At 55.1% G+C, this 24,215-nt stretch overlaps 1 protein-coding gene across 1 annotated transcript in view; it reads right to left on the bottom strand.

The window, feature by feature from the left end:
* Positions 1–12,848: 12,848 nt before the first annotated feature.
* LOC140398921 (retinol dehydrogenase 11-like) overlaps positions 12,849–24,215 on the bottom strand; it is a 77,678-nt gene continuing 66,311 nt past the window's right edge. The window contains exon 7 of the mRNA XM_072487910.1: positions 12,849–13,090. Coding sequence (XP_072344011.1) covers positions 12,901–13,090 — 190 coding nt within the window. The 3' untranslated portion in view covers positions 12,849–12,900. The remainder of the gene's footprint in view (positions 13,091–24,215) is intronic.

Below are 24,215 nucleotides of genomic sequence, written 5' to 3'. Positions count from 1 at the left end.
CTCGCATTCTGTGATTCCTCTCGGTCTCGCTCTCTCTTTCTCTCTGTCTCTGACTCTCTGCCGATCTGTCTCTCTCTGTTCTCTCTCGGTCACTCTCTCTCTTTCTCTCTGTCTCTGACTCTCTGCCGATCTGTCTCTCTCTGTTCTCTCTCGGTCACTCTGTGGCTCTCTTTGTCCCAGTCTCTCTCTCACTTCGTCTCTCTGTCTCCCTCAGTTTTTTTGCATTAACTGACAGGTGTAATTATATTTCTCAGGCTCCGGAAACACCGAAGGACAAAACAAAATATTCGAAGCAGCTCAACAAATTCCTACGGAATCTCAAACATGCTGGAAAATTAGTGAGTCTGAAATATAAATATCTAACCCCGTGCTGTGCCTGTCCTGGGAGTGTTTGATGGGGACAGTGTAGAGGGAGCTTTACTCTGTATCTAACCCCGTGCTGTACCTGTCCTGGGAGTGTTTGATGGGGACAGTGTAGAGGGAGCTTTACCCTGTATCTAACCCCGTGCTGTACCTGTCCTGGGAGTGTTTGATGGGGACAGTGTAGAGGGAGCTTTACTCTGTATCTAACCCCGTGCTGTACCTGTCCTGGGAGTGTTTGATGGGGACAGTGTAGAGGGAGCTTTACCCTGTATCTAACCCCGTGCTGTACCTGTCCTGGGAGTGTTTGATGGGGACAGTGTAGAGGGAGCTTTACTCTGTATCTAACCCCGTGCTGTACCTGTCCTGGGAGTTTGATGTGGACAGTGTAGAGGGAGCTTTACTCTGTATCTAACCCCGTGCTGTACCTGTCCTGGGAGTGTTTGATGGGGACAGTGTAGAGGGAGCTTTACTCTGTATCTAACCCCATGCTGTACCTGTCCTGGGAGTGTTTGATGGGGACAGTGTAGAGGGAGCTTTACTCTGTATCTAACCCCGTGCTGTCCCTGTCCTGGGAGTGTTTGACGGGGACAGTGTAGAGGGAGCTTTACTCTGTATCTAACCCCATGCTGTACCTGTCCTGGGAGTGTTTGATGGGGACAGTGTAGAGCGAGCTTTACTCTGTATCTAACCCCGTGCTGTACCTGTCCTGGGAGTGTTTGATGGGGACAGTGTAGAGCGAGCTTTACTCTGTATCTAACCCCGTGCTGTACCTGTCCTGGGAGTGTTTGATGGGGACAGTGTAGAGGGAGCTTTACTCTGTATCTAACCCCATGCTGTACCTGGCCTGGGAGTGTTTGATGGGGACAGTGTAGAGGGAGCTTTACTCTGTATCTAACCCCGTGTTGTACCTGTCCTGGGAGTGTTGGATGGGGACAGTGTAGAGGGAGCTTTACTCTGTATCTAACCCCGTGCTGTACCTGTCCTGGGAGTGTTTGATGGGCACAGTGTAGAGGCTGCTTTACTCTGTATCTAACCCCGTGCTGTACCTGTCCTGGGAGTGTTTGATGGGGTCAGTGTAGAGGGAGCTTTACTCTGTATCTAACCCCGTGCTGTACCTGGCCTGGGAGTGTTTGATGGGGTCAGTGTAGAGGGAGCTTTACTCTGTATCTAACCCCGTGCTGTACCTGTCCTGGGAGTGTTTGATGGGGACAGTGCAGAACGAGCTTTACTCTGTATCTAACCCCGTGCTGTACCTGGCCTGGGAGTGTTTGATGGGGTCAGTGTAGAGGGAGCTTTACTCTGTATCTAACCCCGTGCTGTACCTGTCCTGGGAGTGTTTGATGGGGACAGTGCAGAACGAGCTTTACTCTGTATCTAACCCCGTGCTGTACCTGTCCTGGGGGTGTTTGATGGGGACAGTGTAGAGGGAGCTTTACTCTGTATCTAACCCCGTGCTGTACCTGTCCTGGGAGTGTTTGATGGGGACAGTGTAGAGGGAGCTTTACTCTGTATCTAACCCCGTGCTGTACCTGTCCTGGGAGTGTTTGATGGGGACAGTGTAGAGGGAGCTTTACTCTGTATCTAACCCCATGCTGTATCTGTCCTGGGAGTGTTTGATGGGGACAGTGCAGAGGGAGCTTTACTCTTTAATCTTTCCTTGCCCCTATCTCACTCTATCCTTCCCTCTCTATGCCTCTGTCTGCCTCTGCCTCTTTCTCTGGCTCTCACTCTTTCTTTCTCTCTCCCCTTCTCTGACTCTGTTTCTCTTCTTTCTCTTCTGTCTCTCTCTGTCTTTTTCCCTCTCCCCCATCCCACTCTCTCCCACTTTCTTTCTGTCTTTCTCTCTCTATTTCTCTATCATCTCTGTCTCTCTCTGTTATCATCTGTTATCATCTCTCTGTCTCGCCCTCTGTCTGTCTCTCTCTCGATCTGTCTCTCTGTCTCTTTCTCTCTCTGTCTCTCTCTCTCTATCTCTGTCTCTATCTCTTTCTGTCTCAATCTGTCTCTGTCTCTTTCTCTCTCTGTCTCTCTCTCTCTATCTCTGTCTCTTTCTGTCTTAATCTCTCTCTGTCTCTTTCTCTCTGTGTGTCTCTCCCACTCTCTCTGGCTCTCTCTCTCTCTATCTCTCCCTCTATCTCTGCCTCTCTCTCTCGCTATCTGTCTCTATCTCTATGTCTCTATCTCTCCCTTTATCTCTCTGTCTCTGTCTCTCTCTTTCTATCTCTCGCTATCTCTCTGTCTCTATCTCTCTGTCTCTGTCTCTCGCTATCTCTCTCTATCTTTGTGTCTCTGTCTCTCCCACTATCTCTCTGTCTCTGTCTCTCTCTCTCTCTATCTCTATCTCTCGCTATCTCTATATCTCTATCTCTCCCTCTATCTATCTCTCTATTTCTCCCTATCTCTCTCCTTCCTTCAAAGACGCTTCTTAAAAAACAATTTCTTAGAGCGAGCACTGGCCCCCAAATCTCCCCGTGTACCTTGGGGCCAAATCGGGTTTGGTGAGATTTTTCAGGGTACTGTGAGTGATGTATAAATGCAAGATGCCGCCGAGGGTGTTCATTCCTTATCTGATCTCTTGTCAGGGTCGTACGAAGCAATACGTCCGAACGAACCTCATGTTGCTGCTAAACGAACACTTGAGCTGTGTGGCTAATGGAGAGGACGGCTGATTCCAAGTTAATAATCCTCGTTCCAACGTTCCAATTTCAACCCCAACTAAGTTATTTTTCCACATTGAGATTTAAACTATTTAATATTATCGATTCAACTCACGTATTGTATTGAGAGGAGAGTTTATTTTCGTATTGCCGTGTTGTGCGTTTGCAAATGCCTTTTTACCTGGTCACTTTTTGTATTTATATTAAAAGTTTCTAAAATAAATCCTGATCTTGCGTCTGCATCTCAGATATTGCGAGCAGAGTCCCACAGTCAGGCAAGGTATTGTTTGTGAAGTGTGGTGACTGAGGCAATGTCCGAAACGTCAATTATCGCAGATTATGATCCCACAGTCAGCCCGCGGGAGATTGATCACAAATCATGGCGGGTTCTCCCTTGCCGATCGCGGCAAGTGACGGCTTGACGACAAACCGCGATGCTCCGTCTGCTCGAAAATGGCGTCAATGCAATTCACGGCGCGTGTAGTTGCAACACTGTTTGCATATTAGTGGGCCCACCTGCGATTCTCCGCCTCCGATCCGCGAGTTACCGACGGCACGGTCCACGTGTGCTCTCAATAACCTCGAGCCTGGTGTGGTGGCTGATGAGAGAGAGAGGGCGTACGGACAATGTCCAGCACTGCCATACTTCGCCAACAGCTGTGCCGCTGGGGGGAGGGCCTTCTGCCAGGGCTGGGGGGAGTAGTGGGGGTGGCCGGCAGGTGGGGTGTGGGGTCGGGGTGGACGGTGACGCAACACCATTACTGCAGCCGGCAAGGCAGCCAGCTGGAAACATGGTGCCCTGGATCGTAAAGGTGACCCCGACCCTCCCACAGTGCGGTGCTCCCTCAGCACTGACCCTCCGACAGTGCGGTGCTCCCTCAGCACTGACCCTCCGACAGTGCGGTGCTCCCTCAGCACTGACCCTCCGACAGTGCAGCGCTCCCTCAGTACTGACGCTCCGACAGTGTGGCGCTCCCTCAGCACTGACCCTCCGTCAGTGCAGCGCTCCCTCAGCATTGACCCTCCGACAGTGCGGTGCTCCCTCAGCACTGACCCTCCGACAGTGCGGCACTCCCTCAGCACTGACCCTCCGACAGTGCGGTGCACCCTCAGCACTGACCCTCCCACAGTGCGGTGCTCCCTCAGCATTGACCCTCCGACAGTGCGGTGCTCCCTCAGCACTGACCCTCCGACAGTGCGGCACTCCCTCAGCACTGACCCTCCGACAGTGCGGCGCTCCCTCAGCACTGACCCATCCGACAGTGCGACGTTCCCTCAGCACTGACCCTCCGACAGTGCGGTGCTCCCTCAGCACTGACCCTCCGACAGTGCGGCGCTCCCTCAGCACTGACCCATCCGACAGTGCGGTGCTCCCTCAGCACAGACCCACCGACAGTGCGGCGCACCCTCAGTACTGACCCTCAGACTGTGCGGTGCTCCCTCAGCACTGACCCTCCGACAGTGCGGCGCTCCCTCAGCACTGACCCTCCGACAGTGCACCCACCCCTCAGCATTGACCCTCCCACAGTGCGGCGCTCCCTCAGCACTGACCCTCCGACAGTGCGGGGCTCCCTCAGCACTGACCCTCCGACAGTGCGGCGCTCCCTCAGCACTGACCCTCCGACAGTGCGGCGCTCCCTCAGCACTGACCCTCCCACAGAGCGGCGCTCCCTCAGCACTGACCCTCCGACAGTGCGGCGCTCCCTCAGCACTGACCCTCCGACAGTGCGGGGCTCCCTCAGCACTGACCCTCCCACAGAGCGGCGCTCCCTCAGCACTGACCCTCCGACAGTGCGGCGCTCCCTCAGCACTGACCCTCCGACAGTGCGGCGCTCCCTCAGCACTGACCCTCCGACAGTGCGGCGCTCCCACAGCACTGACCCTCCGACAGTGCTGCGCTCCCTCAGCACTGACCCTCCGACAGTGCGGCGCTCCCACAGCACTGACCCTCCGACAGTGCGGCGCTCCCTCAGCACTGACCCTCCGACAGTGCGGCGCTCCCTTAGCACTGACCCTCCGACAGTGCGGTGCTCCCACAGCACTGATCCTCCGACAGTGCGGCGCTCCCTCAGCACTGACCCTCCCACAGTGCGGCGCTCCCTCAGCACTGACCCTCCGGCAGTGCGGCGCTCCCACAGCACTGACCCTCAGACAGTGCTGCGCTCCCTCAGCACTGACCCTCCGACAGTGCGGCGCTCCCACAGCACTGACCCTCCGACAGTGCGGCGCTCCCTCAGCACTGACCCTCCGACAGTGCGGCGCTCCCTTAGCACTGACCCTCCGACAGTGCGGTGCTCCCACAGCACTGATCCTCCGACAGTGCGGCGCTCCCTCAGCACTGACCCTCCCACAGTGCGGCGCTCCCTCAGCACTGACCCTCCGGCAGTGCAGTGCCCCCTCAGCACTAACCCTCCGACAGTGCGGCGCTCCCTCAGCACTGACCCTCCCACAGTGCGGCGCTCCCTCAGCACTGACCCTCCGACAGTGCGGCTCCCTCAGCACTGACCCTCCGACTGTGCGGGGCTCCCTCAGCACTGACCCTCCCACAGAGCGGCGCTCCCTCAGCACTGACCCTCCGACAGTGCGGCGCTCCCTCAGCACTGACCCTCCGACAGTGCGGCGCTCCCTCAGCACTGACCCTCCGACAGTGCGGCGCTCCCACAGCACTGACCCTCCGACAGTGCTGCGCTCCCTCAGCACTGACCCTCCGACAGTGCGGCGCTCCCACAGCACTGACCCTCCGACAGTGCGGCGCTCCCTCAGCACTGACCCTCCGACAGTGCGGCGCTCCCTTAGCACTGACCCTCCGACAGTGCGGTGCTCCCACAGCACTGATCCTCCGACAGTGCGGCGCTCCCTCAGCACTGACCCTCCCACAGTGCGGCGCTCCCTCAGCACTGACCCTCCGGCAGTGCGGCGCTCCCACAGCACTGACCCTCCGACAGTGCTGCGCTCCCTCAGCACTGACCCTCCGACAGTGCGGCGCTCCCACAGCACTGACCCTCCGACAGTGCGGCGCTCCCTCAGCACTGACCCTCCGACAGTGCGGCGCTCCCTTAGCACTGACCCTCCGACAGTGCGGTGCTCCCACAGCACTGATCCTCCGACAGTGCGGCGCTCCCTCAGCACTGACCCTCCCACAGTGCGGCGCTCCCTCAGCACTGACCCTCCGGCAGTGCGGCGCTCCCACAGCACTGACCCTCCGACAGTGCTGCGCTCCCTCAGCACTGACCCTCCGACAGTGCGGCGCTCCCACAGCACTGACCCTCCGACAGTGCGGCGCTCCCTCAGCACTGACCCTCCGACAGTGCGGCGCTCCCTTAGCACTGACCCTCCGACAGTGCGGTGCTCCCACAGCACTGATCCTCCGACAGTGCAGCGCTCCCTCAGCACTGACCCTCCCACAGTGCGGCGCTCCCTCAGCACTGACCCTCCGGCAGTGCGGTGCCCCCTCAGCACTAACCCTCCGACAGTGCGGCGCTCCCTCAGCACTGACCCTCCCACAGTGCGGCGCTCCCTCAGCACTGACCCTCCGACAGTGCGGCTCCCTCAGCACTGACCCTCCGACTGTGCGGGGCTCCCTCAGCACTGACCCTCCCACAGAGCGGCGCTCCCTCAGCACTGACCCTCCGACAGTGCGGCGCTCCCTCAGCACTGACCCTCCGACAGTGCGGCGCTCCCTCAGCACTGACCCTCCGACAGTGCGGCGCTCCCACAGCACTGACCCTCCGACAGTGCTGCGCTCCCTCAGCACTGACCCTCCGACAGTGCGGCGCTCCCACAGCACTGACCCTCCGACAGTGCGGCGCTCCCTCAGCACTGACCCTCCGACAGTGCGGCGCTCCCTTAGCACTGACCCTCCGACAGTGCGGTGCTCCCACAGCACTGATCCTCCGACAGTGCGGCGCTCCCTCAGCACTGACCCTCCCACAGTGCGGCGCTCCCTCAGCACTGACCCTCCGGCAGTGCGGCGCTCCCACAGCACTGACCCTCCGACAGTGCTGCGCTCCCTCAGCACTGACCCTCCGACAGTGCGGCGCTCCCACAGCACTGACCCTCCGGCAGTGCGGCGCTCCCTCAGCACTGACCCTCCGACAGTGCGGCGCTCCCTTAGCACTGACCCTCCGACAGTGCGGTGCTCCCACAGCACTGATCCTCCGACAGTGCGGCGCTCCCTCAGCACTGACCCTCCCACAGTGCGGCGCTCCCTCAGCACTGACCCTCCGGCAGTGCGGTGCCCCCTCAGCACTAACCCTCCGACAGTGCGGCGCTCCCTCAGCACTGACCCTCCCACAGTGCGGCGCTCCCTCAGCACTGACCCTCCGACAGTGCGGCTCCCTCAGCACTGACCCTCCGACTGTGCGGCGCTCCCTCAGCACTGACCCTCCGACAGTGCGGCTCCCTCAGCACTGACCCTCCCACAGTGCGGTGCTCCCTCAGCACTGACCCTCCGACAGTGCGGCGCTCCCTCAGCACTGACCCTCCGACAGTGCGGTGCTCCCTCAGCAATGACCCTCTGACAGTGCGGCGCTCCCTCAGCACTGACCCTCCGACAGTGCGGCGCTCCCTCAGCACTGACCCTCCGACAGTGCGGCGCTCCCTCAGCACTGACCCTCCGACAGTGCGGCGCTCCGTCAGCACTGACCCTCCGACAGTGCGGCGCTCCCTCAGCACTGACCCTCCGACAGTGCGGCGCTCCCTCAGTACTGACTCTCCGACAGTGCGGCGCTCCCTCAGCGCAGACCCTCCCACAGTGCGGCGTTCCCTCAGCACTGACCCTCCGACAGTGCAGCGCTCCCTCAGCACTGACCCTCCCACAGTGCGGCGTTCCCTCAGCACTGACCCTCTGACAGTGCGGCGTTCCCTCAGCACTGACCCTCCGACAGTGCGGCGCTCCCTTAGCACTGACCCTCCGACAGTGCGGCGCTCCCTCAGCACTGACCCTCCGACAGTGCGGCACTCCCTCAGCACTGACCCTCCGACAGTGCTGCGCTCCCTCAGCACTGACCCTCCAACAGTGCGGCGCTCCCACAGCACTGACCCTCCGACAGTGCTGCGCTCCCTCAGCACTGACCCTCCGACAGTGCGGCGCTCCCTTAGCACTGACCCTCCGACAGTGCGGTGCTCCCACAGCACTGATCCTCCGACAGTGCGGCGCTCCCTCAGCACTGACCCTCCCACAGTGCGGCGCTCCCTCAGCACTGACCCTCCGGCAGTGCGGTGCTCCCTCAGCACTGACCCTCCGACTGTGCGGCGCTCCCTCAGCACTGACCCTCCGACAGTGCGGCTCCCTCAGCACTGACCCTCCCACAGTGCGGTGCTCCCTCAGCACTGACCCTCCGACAGTGCGGCGCTCCCTCAGCACTGACCCTCCGACAGTGCGGTGCTCCCTCAGCACTGACCCTCTGACAGTGCGGCGCTGCCTCAGCACTGACCCTCCGACAGTGCGGCGCTCCCTCAGCACTGACCCTCCGACAGTGCGGCGCTCCCTCAGCACTGACCCTCCGACAGTGCGGCGCTCCGTCAGCACTGACCCTCCGACAGTGCGGCGCTCCCTCAGCACTGACCCTCCGACAGTGCGGCGCTCCCTCAGTACTGACTCTCCGACAGTGCGGCGCTCCCTCAGCGCAGACCCTCCCACAGTGCGGCGTTCCCTCAGCACTGACCCTCCGACAGTGCAGCGCTCCCTCAGCACTGACCCTCCCACAGTGCGGCGTTCCCTCAGCACTGACCCTCTGACAGTGCGGCGTTCCCTCAGCACTGACCCTCCGACAGTGCGGCGCTCCCTTCGCACTGACCCTCCGACAGTGCGGTGCTCCCACAGCACTGATCCTCCGACAGTGCGGCGCTCCCTCAGCACTGACCCTCCGACTGTGCGGCGCTCCCTCAGCACTGACCCTCTGACAGTGCGGCGTTCCCTCAGCACTGACCCTCCGACAGTGCGGCTCCCTCAGCACTGACCCTCCCACAGTGCGGTGCTCCCTCAGCACTGACCCTCCGACAGTGCGGCGCTCCCTCAGCACTGACCCTCCGACAGTGCGGTGCTCCCTCAGCACTGACCCTCCGAATGTGCGGTGCTCCCTCAGCACTGTCCCTCCCACAGTGCAGTGCTCCCTCAGCACTGACCCTCCGACAGTGTGGCACTCCCTCAGCACTGACCCTCCGACAGTGTTTGCTCCCTCAGCACAGACCCTCCGACAGTGCGGCGCTCCCTCAGCACTGACCCTCCGACAGTGCGGCGCTTCCTCAGTACTGACCCTCCCACAGTGCGGCGTTCCCTCAGCACAGACCCTCCGACAGTGCGGCACTCCCTCAGCACTGACCCTCCGAATGTGCGGTGCTCCCTCAGCACTGTCCCTCCCACAGTGCAGTGCTCCCTCAGCACTGACCCTCCGACAGTGTGGCACTCCCTCAGCACTGACCCTCCGACAGTGTTTGCTCCCTCAGCACAGACCCTCCGACAGTGTGGCATTCCCTCAGCACTGACCCTCCGACCGTGTGCCGCTCCCTCAGCTCAGACCCTCCGACAGTGCAGCGCTCCCTCAGCACTGACCCTCCGACGGTGCGGCGCTCCCTCAGCACTGACCCTCCGACAGTGCGGCGCTCCCTCAGCACTGACCCTCCGACAGTGCGGCGCTCCCTCAGCACTGACTCTCCGACAGTGCGGCTCTCCCTCAGCACTGACCCTCCGACAGTGCTGCTGCTTCACAGATCCAGGGTCGCAGGTTCGATTCCCTTCTGGGTCACTGTCTGTGCGGAGTCTGCACGACCTCCCCGTGTCTGCGTGGGTTTCCTCCGGGTGCTCCGGTTTCCTCCCACAGTCCGAAGACGTGCAGGTTAGGTGAGGTTATTGGGACAGAGCGGAGGAGTGGGCCAGCGTAAGGGTGGTCTTTTGAAATGTTGGGCTGAATGGCCTCCGTCTGCACTGTCTATGTTTCAGGTACAAAACATGGACTGGATGTGGCTGGACTGTAAGGATCAGATACAAAACGCGGACTGGTTCAAAATGGATTTAGGGGATAGATACAAAACACGGACTGGATCGGAATGGACTTTGCGGTTCAGATACAAAACATGGACTGGATGTCGCTGGACTGTAAGGTTCAGATACAAAACGCGGACTGGATCAGAATGGATTTAGGGGATAGATACAAAACACGGACTGGATCGGACTGGACTTTGAGGTTCAGATACAAAACATGGACTGGATCAGTCGACTGAGGATCAGAAACAAAATACGGACTGGATCAGAATGGATTGTGGGGATAGATACAAAACACGGACTGGATCAGACTGGACTGAGGATCAGATACAAAACACGGACTGGATCAGAATGGATTGTGGGGATAGATACAAAACAGGGACTGGATCAGACTGGACTTTTAGGATCAGGTACAAAACACGGACTGGATCAGACTGGACTGAGGATCAGAAACAAAATACGGACTGGATCAGAATGGATTGTGGGGATAGATACAAAACACGGACTGGATCGGACTGGACTGTGAGGATCAGATACAAAACACGGACTGAATCAGACTGGACTGAGGATCAAATACAAAACACGGACTGGATCAGAATGGATTGTGGGGATAGATACAAAACACAGACTGGATCAGACTGGACTTTTAGGATCAGATACAAAACACGGACTGGATCAGACTGGACTGAGGATCAGAAACAAAATACGGACTGGATCAGAATGGATTTTGGGGATAGATACAAAACACGGACTGGATCAAAATGGATTGTGGGTTTAGATACAAAACACGGACTGGATCGGACTGGACTGAGGATCAAATACAAAACACGGACTGGATCAGACTGGACTGAGGATCAAATACAAAACACGGACTGGATCAGAATGGATTGTGGGGTTAGATACAAAACACGGACTGGATCGGACTGGACTGAGGATCAAATACAAAACATGGACTGGATCAGACTGGACTGAGGATCAAATACAAAATACGGACTGGATCAGAATGGATTGTGGGGATAGATACAAAACACGGACTGGATCAGACTGGACTGAGGATCAAATACAAAACACGGACTGGATCAGAATGGATTGTGGGGATAGATACAAAACACGGACTGGATCAGAATGTATTGTGGGGTTAGATACAAAACACGGACTGGATCGGACTGGACTTTGAGGATCAGATACAAAACACGGACTTGATCAGTCGACTGAGGATCAGAAATATAATACGGACTGGATCAGAATGGATTGTGGGGATAGATACAAAACACGGACTGGATCAGACTGGACTGAGGATCAGATACAAAACACGGACTGGATCAGAATGGATTGTGGGGATAGATACAAAACACGGACTGGATCGGACTGGACTGTGAGGATCAGATACAAAACACGGACTGGATCAGACTGGACTGAGGATCAAATACAAAACACGGACTGGATCCGAATGGATTGTGGGGATAGATACACAACACAGACTGGATCAGACTGGACTGAGGATCAAATAAAAAACACGGACTCGATCAGAATGGATTGTGGGGATAGATACAAAACACAGACTGGATCAGACTGGACTTTTAGGATCTGATACAAAACACGGACTGGATCAGACTGGACTGAGGATCAGAAACAAAATACGGACTGGATCAGAATGGATTTTGGGGATAGATACACAACACGGACTAGATCAGACTGGACTTTGAGGATCAGATTCAAAACACGGACTGGATCAGACTGGACTGAGGATCAAATACAAAACACGGACTGGATCAGAATGGATTGTGGGGTTAGATACAAAACACGGACTGGATCAGAATGGATTGTGGGGATAGATACAAAACACGGACTGGATCAGAATGGATTGTGGGGTTAGATACAAAACACGGACTGGATCAGAATGGATTGTGGGGATAGATACAAAACACGGACTGGATCAGACTGGACTTTGAAGTTCAGATACAAAACACGGACTGGATCAGAATGGATTGTGGGGTTAGATACAAAACACGGACTGGATCGGACTGGACTTTGAGGTCCAGATACAAAACACGGACTGGATCAGACTGGACTTTGAGGATCAGATACAAAAGACGGATTGGATCAGATTGGACTAAGGAATGGAAAAAAATACGGACTGGATCAGAATGGATTGTGGGGCTAGATACAAAACACGGACTGGATCAGAATGGATTGTGGGGCTAGATACAAAACACGGACTTGATCAGAATGGGCTGTGAGGATCAGATACAAAATACGGACTGGATCAGACTGGACCGAGAGGATCAGATACAAAACACGGATTGGATCAAGTAGGAGTGTGAGGATCAGATACAAAACATGGACAGCATCAAGTTGGAGTGTGAGGATAGATACAAAACACGGACTGGATCAGAATGGGCTGTGAGGATCAGATACAAAATACGTACTGGATCAGACTTGACCGAGAGGATCAGATACAAAACACGGATTGGATCAAGTAGGAGTGTGAGGATCAGATACAAAACACGGACAGCATCAAGTTGGAGTGTGAGAATCTGATACAAAACACAGACTGGATCAGAATGGACGGTGAGGATCTTATAGAAAACATGGATTGGATTAGAATGGGCTGTGAGGATCGGATACAAAACATAGACTGGGTCAGGCTGGACTGTGAGGATCAGATACAAGACCCAGACTGGATCAGAATGGACAGTGCGAATCAGATTCAAATTACGGACTGGATCAGAACGGATGGTGAGGAACAAAGACAAAGCCCGGACTGGATTTGATTGTTGTTGTCAGTGGATTGAGGTTGTGGCTGCATGGCAAAGAGACAGAAGCAGGCGCGCGACATCACCAGACTGGATATAGCTGTCCCTCTTTTACTCTATCTGTAATTACACACACATCAGGTCAGTAAACACAAGTGCGGCTTTTCTTGACGTTGGTGCCCCTGATTAGGTGAGACATGGACCAGTAGAGGCTGTCGTTGATGGTGCACGGTGTGCTCTCCAGGTGGACCATCTCGAAGCTCAGGTCCCACAGCGACTTGGCTGTGCACTCGTCCTGGGCGTAGTAGGCGACATCTGACACCTCGCAGTCACTGTGGGTCAAAGGCCGGCAGCAAAAAAAAGAAAGACATGGGAAATTAGGAGAACGGTTTTGACAGATGCAAAGGGGGTGATTCCGCTTGTGTACGCAACAGGGCGGGGTGAGGATCAGACACAAAACATGGACTGGATCAGAATGGACTGTGAGGATCAGCTAGAAAACACGGACTGGATCAGAATGGACTGTGAGGATCAGATACAAAACATGGACTGGATGACTGTGGGTGTGAATGGGGCTGAGTGGGGACAGGAGGGGGTGAGTGGGGGCTGGGGTGAGATGGGTGGGGGTGAGTGGAGGTAGGTGGGGGTGAGTGCGTGCTGTGTGGGAGCTGCGTGGGAGCGAGTGGGGGGTGAGTGGGGGGTGAGTGGGGCTGAGTAGGAATGTGGGATGGGGGCGAGTGGAGACAGACAGAGAGAGAGAGAGAAAACGTGAGGAACACGGTGTCACAGTGGTTAGCACTGCTGCCTCACAGCACCAGGGTCCCAGGTTCGATTCCGGCTTGGGACACTGCCTGTGCGGAGTCTGCACATCCTCCCCGTGTCTGCGTGGGTTTCCTCCGGGTGCTCCGGTTTCCTCCCACAGTCCAAAGATGTGCAGGTTAGGTGGATTGGACATGATCAATCACCCCTTAGTGTCCAGGTGCAGCTTAGGTAGGGTTATGGGTTTAGGGAGTGTGTCGGGATAGGGTGCTACCTCTTTTGGCCACCGCACGTTTGATGGGCCAAATGGCCTCCTTTTGCACTGCAGGGATTCTATGAGAGCTGGAGAGACAGCAAGTGAGAAAAAGAGAGTGAGACAGACAGACAGATCTGAGCCAGGATGGGGTGGGTGGAGGCGAGTGAGGGTGAGTGGGGGTGAGTGGGGGTGAGTGAGGGTGAGTGGGGGTGAGTGGGTTGAGTGAGGGTGAGTGAGGGTGAGTGGGGGTGAGTGAGGGTGAGTGGGGGTGAGTGAGGGTGAGTGGGGGTGAGTGAGGGTGAGTGGGGGTGAATGGGGGTGAGTGGGGGTGAGTGGGGGTGAGTGAGGGTGAGTGAGTTTGAGTGAGGGTGAGTGGGGGTGAGTGAGGGTGAGTGGGTGTTATAACCTGCCTACTGACGATTGGCTGGGGACTAATGACTATCCCACAATCCTATGGGAGTATGAACTTCCCCAATGAGGGGGGCGGAGAAACTCCTACTATAAATAAGCTGGCCAGTCCAGGAACCAGGAGGAAGGAGAAGGTAGCAAGGGAAGTTACTGCTACTGCTATGTATATATTGTCATAGTAAATAAACTTTATTATTTTGTATCCTTAAAACTCGTGCTGGATTCTTCGTGGCCCTCACAAAACTGGCGACGAGGGTTAAAGTGAATAGCTGTCTACACTGCTGAAGCCACCTCCCTGGATTTTTGTTGGATAGAGGTTGGAAGTTGTTTTCTATTATACCATGCCTCTGTACGGACGTTTGGATGTTTTTGATGCTGCGTTGGAAAGCTGGAACCAGTACACACAACGGATACGTTACTATTTCCGGGCAAACAATATCACTGAAAACGAGCGCCAGGTGGTCATATTGCTCACCGCCTGCGGCCCGCATACGTTTGGGGTGATTAGGAGCCTTACATACCCAGCTGCGCCGGACACCAAAACGTTTGACGAACTTGTGAATATAGTGGGGCAACACTTTAACCCAACCCCGTCCACGATAGTCCAGCGTTACCGGTTTAATACCGCTGAGAGGACCCCTGGAGAATCCCTTGCCGATTTTCTGTCCAGGCTACGCAGGATTGCGGAGTACTGTGACTATGGTGAGACCTTGTCAGAAATGTTACGCGACCGTTTGGTTTGTGGTATTAACAATGCGGCCACCCAGAGAAAGTTGTTAGCGGAGCAAACATTGACTTTTCAACAGGCAATACAAATAGTCTTGTCCCGAGAGAGCGCAGAGCGAGGAGTGCAGGAGCTACAGGGAATGGAAGTGCATGCCTTGGGGCGAAACCCTTTCCGCCCAAAAATGTCCCCCCGCACTCCTGCGGTACCTTGGGCGAGGCAACGACCAGACCGACGCCAGTGGCCATCGGACATTCCTCCCCGAAGGGAGCCTTCTCCAGAGCAAATGGATGAGGAGCCATGTCCGTGTCAGACTTGTAGGCGCCGACCCCATCGCGGACGGCGGTCCTGGGGACGCCAGAGGCGCTGTCGTTCCGACCGAAACTGGGACCAGCCCAGGGGCCGTAACTGGGACCAGCCCAGAGGCCGTACCTTCCATGTGGATGAACCTGCGGCGACCACTCCTGAGGACGTGGAGACGGAGGACGACTGCCTGCAGCTGCATTGTGTGGCAGCTCCCCGTGTGGCCCCCATTAAGGTGACAGTACGGGTCAATGGCCACCCGCTGGAGATGGAGTTGGATACTGGTGCAGCAGTCTCCGTGATCGCCCAGAGGACATTCGACCGCATCAAGCAGGGTATACAGACCCTTACACTAACTGACTCACAGGCCAGGTTGGCCACCTACACGGGGGAACCACTGGACATTGCAGGAACTACAATGACCCCTGTTGTCTATGGACGCCAGGAGGGGCGTTTCCCACTTATCGTAGTGCGTGGCCATGGGCCCAGCCTGTTGGGTCGGGACTGGTTGCGCCATTTGCGGTTGCAATGGCAGCACATCCTCCAAACAGTTTCTGAAGGGTTGACTGAGGTGCTAGGACGATACCCAGAGGTATTCCAGCCTGGTCTGGGGAAAATAAAAGGGGCCATAGCCCGTATCCAAGTTGAACCAGGAGCCACACCGCGCTATTTCCGGGCGCGCCCAGTGCCTTACGCTTTGCTCGAGAAGGTAGAAGGGGAGCTCACTCATTTGGAGAGTTTGGGTATTATCAGGCCCGTCCGTTTTGCTGACTGGGCAGCACCAATTGTGCCAGTAATGAAGCCAGATGCCACAGTTCGCTTGTGTGGCGACTATAAACTTACAGTGAATACAGTTTCCCGACTTGACCGATACCCAATGCCTCGCATCGAGGATCTCTACGCGAAACTTGCAGGTGGACTCTCATTCACAAAATTAGATATGAGTCACGCCTACCTGCAGTTGGAGCTGGACCCTGCCTCCCGGCCATATGTAACAATTAACACACACCGGGGCCTGTATGAATATACACGGTTGCCCTTTGGAGTATCCTCTGCCTGCGCAATTTTTCAACGTGTTATAAACAAAGAACAAAGAACAAAGAAATGTACAGCACAGGAACAGGCCCTTCGGCCCTCCAAGCCCGTGCCGACCATACTGCCCGACTAAACTACAATCTTCTACACTTCCCGGGTCCGTATCCTTCTATTCCCATCCTATTCATATATTTGTCAAGATGCCCCTTAAATGTCCCTATCGTCCCTGCTTCCACTACCTCCTCCGGTAGTGAGTTCCAGGCACCCACTACCCTCTGCATAAAAAACTTGCCTCGTACATCTACTCTAAACTTTGCTCCTCTCACCTTAAACCTATGCCCCCTAGTAATTGGCCCCTCTACCCTGGGGAAAAGCCTCTGACTATCCACTCTGTCTATGCCCCTCATAATTTTGTATACCTCTATCAGGTCGCCCCTCAACCTCCTTCGTTCCAGTGAGAACAAACCGAGTTTATTCAATCGCTCCTCATAGCTTATGCCCTCCATACCAGGCAACATTCTGGTAAATCTCTTCTGCACCCTCTCTAAAGCCTCCACATCCTTCTGGTAGTGTGGCGACCAGAATTGAACACTATACTCCAAGTGTGGCCTAACTAAGGTTCTATACAGCTGCAACATGACTTGCCAATTCTTATACTCAATGCCCCGGCCAATGAAGGCAAGCATGCCGTATGCCTTCTTGACTACCTTCTCCACCTGTGTTGCCCCTTTCAATGACCTGTGGACCTGTACTCCTAGATCTCTTTGACTTTCAATACTCTTGAGGGTTCTACCATTCACTGTATATTCCCTACCTGCATTAGCCCTTCCAAAATGCATTACCTCACATTTGTCCGGATTAAACTCCATCTGCCATCTCTCCGCCCAAGTCTCCAGACAATCTAAATCCTGCTGTATCCTCAGACAGTCCTCATCGCTATCCGCAATTCCACCAACCTTTGTGTCGTCTGCAAACTTACTAATCAGACCAGTTACATTTTCCTCCAAATCATTTATATATACTACAAAGAGCAAAGGTCCCAGCACTGATCCCTGTGGAACACCACTGGTCACAGCCCTCCAATTAGAAAAGCATCCCTCCATTGCTACCCTCTGCCTTCTATGGCCTAGCCAGTTCTGTATCCACCTTGCCAGTTCACCCCTGATCCCGTGTGACTTCACCTTTTGTACTAGTCTACCATGAGGGACCTTGTCAAAGGCCTTACTGAAGTCCATATAGACAACATCTACTGACCTACCTGCATCAATCATCTTAGTGACCTCCTCGAAAAACTCTATCAAGTTAGTGAGACACGACCTCCCCTTCACAAAACCGTGCTGCCTCTCACTAATACGTCCATTTGCTTCCAAATGGGAGTAGATCCTGTCTCGAAGAATTCTCTCCAGTAATTTCCCTACCACTGAAGTAAGGCTCACCGGCCTGTAGTTCCCGGGATTATCCTTGCTACCCTTCTTAAACAAAGGAACAACATTGGCTATTCTCCAGTCCTCCGGGACATCCCCTGAAGACAGCGAGGATCCAAAGATTTCTGTCAAGGCCTCGGCAATTTCCTCTCCAGCCTCCTTCAGTATTCTGGGGTAGATCCCATCAGGCCCTGGGGACTTATCTACCTTAATATTTTTTAAGACACCCAACACCTCGTCTTTTTGGATCACAATGTGACCCAGGCTATCTACACCCCCTTCTCCAGACTCAACATCTACCAATTCCTTCTCTTTGGTGAATACTGATGCAAAGTATTCATTTAGTACCTCGCCCATTTCCTCTGGCTCCACACATAGATTCCCTTGCCTATCCTTCAGTGGGCCAACCCTTCCCCTGGCTACCCTCTTGCTTTTTATGTACGTGTAAAAAGCCTTGGGATTTTCCTTAACCCTATTTGCCAATGACTTTTCATGACCCCTTCTAGCCCTCCTGACTCCTTGCTTAAGTTCCTTCCTACTTTCCTTATATGCCACACAGGCTTCGTCTGTTCCCAGCCTTTTAGCCCTGACAAATGCCTCCTTTTTCTTTTTGACGAGGCCTACAATATCACTCGTCATCCAAGGTTCCCGAAAATTGCCGTATTTATCTTTCTTCCTCACAGGAACATGCCTGTCCTGTATTCCTTTCAACTGCCACTTGAAAGCCTCCCACATGTCAGATGTTGATTTGCCCTCAAACATCCGCCCCCAATCTATGTTCTTCAGTTCCCGCCTAATATTGTTATAATTAGCCTTCCCCCAATTTAGCACATTCATCCTCGGACCACTCTTATCCTTGTCCACCAGTACTTTAAAACTTACTGAATTGTGGTCACTGTTACCGAAATGCTCCCCTACTGAAACATCTACCACCTGGCCGGGCTCATTCCCCAATACCAGGTCCAGTACCGCCCCTTCCCTAGTTGGACTGTTTACATATTGTTTTAAGAAGCCCTCCTGGATGCTCCTTACAAACTCCGCCCCGTCTAAACCCCTGGCACTAAGTGAGTCCCAGTCAATATTGGGGAAGTTGAAGTCTCCCATCACCACAACCCTGTTGTTTTTACTCTTTTCCAAAATCTGTCTACCTATCTGCTCCTCTATCTCCCGCTGGCTGTTGGGAGGCCTGTAGTATACCCCCAACATTGTGACTGCACCCTTCTTATTCCTGATCTCTACCCATATAGCCTCACTGCCCTCTGAGGTGTCCTCTCGCAGTATAGCTGTGATATTCTCCCAAACAAGTAGCGCAACTCCGCCTCCCCTTTTACATCCCCCTCTATCCCGCCTGAAACATCTAAATCCTGGAACGTTTAGCTGCCAATCCTGCCCTTCCCTCATGTTATGGAGGGCATTTTGAGAGGTTTACCACGTGTTGCTGTCTACCTAGATGACGTGTTGATTACAGGGACGTCGGAGCAAGAGCATTTGGAAAATCTGGAGGCTGTTCTTAGACGCCTTTCGGAGGCTGGAGTCCATTTACGTCGCACAAAGTGCGTATTTCAGGCAAAAGAAGTAGTCTACCTAGGTTATCGGGTGGACCGCGAGGGTCTGCACCCCGTCGCAGAGAAGGTGCGTGCAATTCAACAGGCCCCCACCCCGACTGACACTTCGCATCTTCGTTCTTTTCTCGGTCTCGTAAACTATTACGGGAAGTTCCTCCCCAATCTGGCAACTACGCTGACCCCCTTACACCTTCTGCTAAAGAAAAATCACACCTGGGTTTGGGGTCAGCCGCAAGAAACCGCTTTCCGGTGGGTAAAGCAACAATTGTCGTCGTCTGGGTTACTAACCCACTATGATCCGGGAAAGCCTTTGCTCGTCACATGTGATGCATCCCCGTATGGTATTGGGGCTGTCCTGTCCCACAAGATGGAGAACGGGGCCGAGCGACCGATAGCTTTCGCCTCCCGCACATTGACTGCAGCGGAGAAAAAGTACGCGCAGATCGAGAAGGAGGGCCTGGCAGTGGTCTTTGCGGTGAAACGCTTCCACCAGTATGTGTACGGCCGCCATTTCACTATCGTGACTGATCATAAGCCCCTGCTGGGACTCTTCAGAGAGGATAAGCCGATACCGCCCATTGCTTCTGCACGGATCCAGCGCTGGGCTTTGTTGCTTGCTGCATACGAGTATTCTCTGGAGCACAAACCAGGTACGCAGATAGCAAATGCCGACGCACTGAGCCGATTGCCTTTATCGACCGGCCCCATGTCGACCCCCACGACCGGTGAGGTGGTCGCAACCCTAAATTTTATGGACACCTTGCCTGTCACGGCATCACAGATCCGTGAGTGGACCCAGACGGAGCCAGTCCTGTCAAAGGTTCGGCACATAGTCCTGTATGGTGGGCAGCATAGACAGCTCCCAGGCGAGTTACGGGCATTTTCCTCCAAGCTGTCAGAATTCAGCGTGGAAGACGGCATCCTCTTGTGGGGGACGCGTGTGGTTGTCCCGGAAAAAGGCCAGGAGCTGATATTATCAGACTTGCACAATGGGCATCCGGGCGTGACCAAGATGAAAATGTTGGCCCGGAGTTATGTCTGGTGGCCAGGCCTCGACACCGACATTGAGAAGGTGGCCCAAAACTGCTCCATTTGCCAGGAGCATCAGAAGCTTCCGCCGGCCGCACCCCTACATCACTGGGAATGGCCAGGGCGGCCTTGGGCACGCTTGCATGCAGATTTCGCAGGCCCTTTTCAGGGATCCATGTTCCTTCTACTAATTGACGCCCAGTCCAAATGGCTGGAGGTGCATAAGATGCAGGGGACAACGTCCTGCGCAACAATTGAAAAAATGCGTTTATCATTTAGCACGCATGGCCTCCCCGAGGTGCTGGTCACGGATAATGGCACTCCATTCACGAGTGAGGAGTTTGCTAGGTTTACAAAGATGAACGGCATCCGCCATATCCGCACTGCCCCTTACCACCCGGCTTCAAATGGGTTGGCAGAGCGTGCAGTGCAAACATTCAAAAGAGGCCTAAAGAAGCAGTCTTCCGGATCAATGGACACGAGACTGGCTCGGTTTTTGTTTACGTACAGGACCACCCCCCATACAGTGACTAGGGTAGCTCCCGCAGAACTCCTAATGGGCCGGAGACTTCGCACCCGCCTTAGTATGGTCTTCCCGGATATTGGCGCAAAAGTACGCCGCACGCAAGAACGGCAGGGACCGGGATTGTCTCAGCATCGTCCGATTCGGCAGTTTGCGCCCGGTGTCCCAGTATTCGTGCGGAATTTTGCTGGTGGTGCCCAATGGGTTCCTGGGGTAATCTTTCGCCAAACGGGCCCTATATCGTACCAAGTGCAAGCCCAGGGTCGTCGCCAGCGAAAACATGTAGACCACGTCCGGTCCAGAAGATCATCCCCGCAAAAGATTCCCCGCCCCCGGAGCTCAGTTCAACAGCGGCAAAGACCAGAAACAAGGGAAGGTAGTCCTCCAAATCTTCCACTGGTGCCTCACTCGAAGCCTGCGCAGGTCATGACGGGACAGAATGGGGACAGAGACGCTGACATGACGGAGGCAGCAGACTCTGACTCCGAGATGGAGACACAGGATGAATCAGAGGGGGAATCCTCGGGTCCACAGGCCGTGGATGTACAACCGCGCCGTTCATCACGGAAGCGCCGGTCTCCGTCTCGTTATACGCCGCCTGATCCAGCGCCGCGTGCAAATGGCGTCCGGCCTGCAGCCAAACGAGTTCGACGCCTTCCTTCGCCAGGGCCTACGGTGGATTCCTTGGACTTTGTGGGGGAGGGATGTTATAACCTGCCTACTGACGATTGGCTGGGGACTAATGACTATCCCACAATCCTATGGGAGTATGAACTTCCCCAATGAGGGGGGCGGAGAAACTCCTACTATAAATAAGCTGGCCAGTCCAGGAACCAGGAGGAAGGAGAAGGTAGCAAGGGAAGTTACTGCTACTGCTATGTATATATTGTTATAGTAAATAAACTTTATTATTTTGTATCCTTAAAACTCGTGCTGGATTCTTCGGGGCCCTTACAAAAGTGGGGGTGAGTGGGGGTGAGTGAGGGTGAGTGAGGGTGAGTGGGGGTGAGTGGGGGTGAGTGGGGGTGAGTGGGGGTGAGTGGGGGTGAGTGGGGGTGAGTGGGGGTGAGTGGGGGTGAGTGGGGGTGAGGGTCTGTCTGTGCGGAGTCTGCACGTTTCTCCCCGTGTCTGGGTGGGTTTCCCCCGGGCGCTCCGGTTTCCTCCCACAAGTCCTGAAAGACGCGCTGTTGGGTGAATTGGACAGTCTGAATTCTCCCTGCGTACCCGAACAGGCGCCGGAATGTGGCGACGAGGGGCTTTTCACAGTAACGTCATTGCAGTGTGAATGTGAGCCTGCTTGTGACAAGAAAGATTATTATCACCCTCTTGCTCCTAATAAATGCATAAAATGCCTTGCGATTCTCCTTGACCGTGTTTGCTAAAGATTTCATGGTCCCTTTATGCCTCCGAATTCCACGTTTAAGTTCCTTCTTACTTTCACTGTCCTCCTGAAGGGCTCCGTCAGTTTTTAGATGCATCAAGCTATCGTTTGCTCCCTTATTTCCTTTTGACGAAGCTTACAATTTCCCTGGTCGTCCGTGGTTCTCGAATCCTGCCATTTCTATCCATTTTTGCGAGGACACGCCGTCCTGCATTTCAATCTTTAACAGCCTCCCACATGTCAGACGTGGATTCACCCTCAAATAGCCGCTCCCAATCCACATTCCCCAGTTCCTGGCTAATTTGAATGTAATCGGCCCTTGCTCAATTAAGCACCCTCGCCCGTGGCCCACGCTTGTCCTTATCCATGACTATTCGAAACCTTATGGAGTTATTTTTTATTTTTTAAATACATTTAGAGTACCCCATTATTTTTTTTCCAATTAAGGGGCAATTTAGCGCAGCCAATCCACCTAGCCTGCACATCTTTGGGTTGTGGGGGCGAAACCCACGCAGACACGGGGAGAATGTGCGAAGTCCACACGGGAGTTAGGTATAAGACCCAGCTTCTGAGACCTGACCCATTTTGTCTGGGGTCGTCTGTGTCGGGTAAGCTTCCTATGTAGTGTATTAAAGCCTTGGTTAAAGTCTCACATGTCTTTGTGGTTCTTGACGCTTAGTGCAACACCCTGTGCGGAGTCTGCACGTTCTCCCCGTGTCTGCGTGGGTTTCCTCCGGGTGCTCCGGTTTCCTCCCACAGTCCAAAGACGTGCAGGTTAGGTGGACTGGCCATGATAAATTGCCCTTAGTGACTAAGAAGGTTAGGAGGGGTTATTGGGTTAGGGGGATGTAGTGGAAGTGGGTCGGTGCACTCGATGGGCCGAATGGCCTCCTTCTGCACTGTATGTTCTATGTTCTAATATGGGGAGTTAAAGTCGCCCATCACAACTACCCTGCTTTTTTCACACCTTTGCAGTCTCTGACTACACAACTGCTCTGTCTCCTGCAGGATGTTGGGAGGTCTATAGTACACTCCCAACATTGTGATTTTACCCTTCATATTCCTGAGCTCCACACATAATGCCTCACTACAACACCCCTCCAATGTGTCCTCCCTCAACACGTCTGTGATCTGCTCCGTAATCAGCAATGCAACTCCCCCACCTCTGTTGTTTCCCCTCCTGTCCCATCTAAAACAACCAGATCCCGGAACATTAAGCTGCTAGTCCTGTCCCTCCTTTAACCATTGTCTCCATGGGCGGGATTCTCCGACCCCCCCCGCCGGGTCGGGCGTGAATCCCGCCCCCGCCGGTTGCCGAATTCTCCGGCACCGGATATTCGGCGGGGGCGGGAATCGCGCCGGTTGGCGGCCCCCCCCCCTGCGATTCTCCGGCCTGGATGGGCCGAAGTCCCGCTGCTGGAATGCCTGTCCCGCCGGCGTGGATTAAACAACCTCTCTTACCGGCGGGACAAGGGGGCGCGGGCGGGCTCCGTGGTCCTGGGGGGGGGTGATCTGGCCCCGAGGGGTGCCCCCACGGTGGCCTGGCCCGCGATCGGGGCCCACGATCCGCGGGCGGGCCTGTGCCGTGGGGGCGCTCTTTTCCTTCCGCCTTCGCCACGGTCTCCACCATGGCGGAGGCGGAAGAGACCCCCCTCCACTGCGCATGCGCGGGGATGCCGTGAGCGGCCGCTGACGCTCCCGCGCATGCGCCGCCCGGCAAAGTCAGTCCGGTGCGGGCCTAGCCCCTCAAGGTGAGTGCTCGGCCCCTCAAGATGCGGAGGATTTCCAACCTTTGGGGCGGGGCGATGCCGGACTGATTCACGCCGTTTTTGGCGCCGGTCGCCGGACATCGCGCCGATTGCGGAGAATTCCGCCCCGTATTTGCAATTACATCATAGTGTTCCAGGCAGTAATCCAGGCTCTCAGCTCATCTGTTTTACCAGATATACTTCTTGCATTGAAGCAAATATAAGATTATGAAGGGAATAGACAGGATAGATGCGGGGAGGTTGTTTCCACTGGCGGGTGAAAGCAGAACCAGGGGGCATAG

Source organism: Scyliorhinus torazame, chromosome 22 (assembly GCF_047496885.1).
Source record: "Scyliorhinus torazame isolate Kashiwa2021f chromosome 22, sScyTor2.1, whole genome shotgun sequence".
Taxonomy (NCBI): domain Eukaryota; kingdom Metazoa; phylum Chordata; class Chondrichthyes; order Carcharhiniformes; family Scyliorhinidae; genus Scyliorhinus; species Scyliorhinus torazame.
The sequence above is the reverse complement of the archived record's forward strand: the minus strand, read 5'-3'. Positions and strand labels throughout refer to the sequence as shown.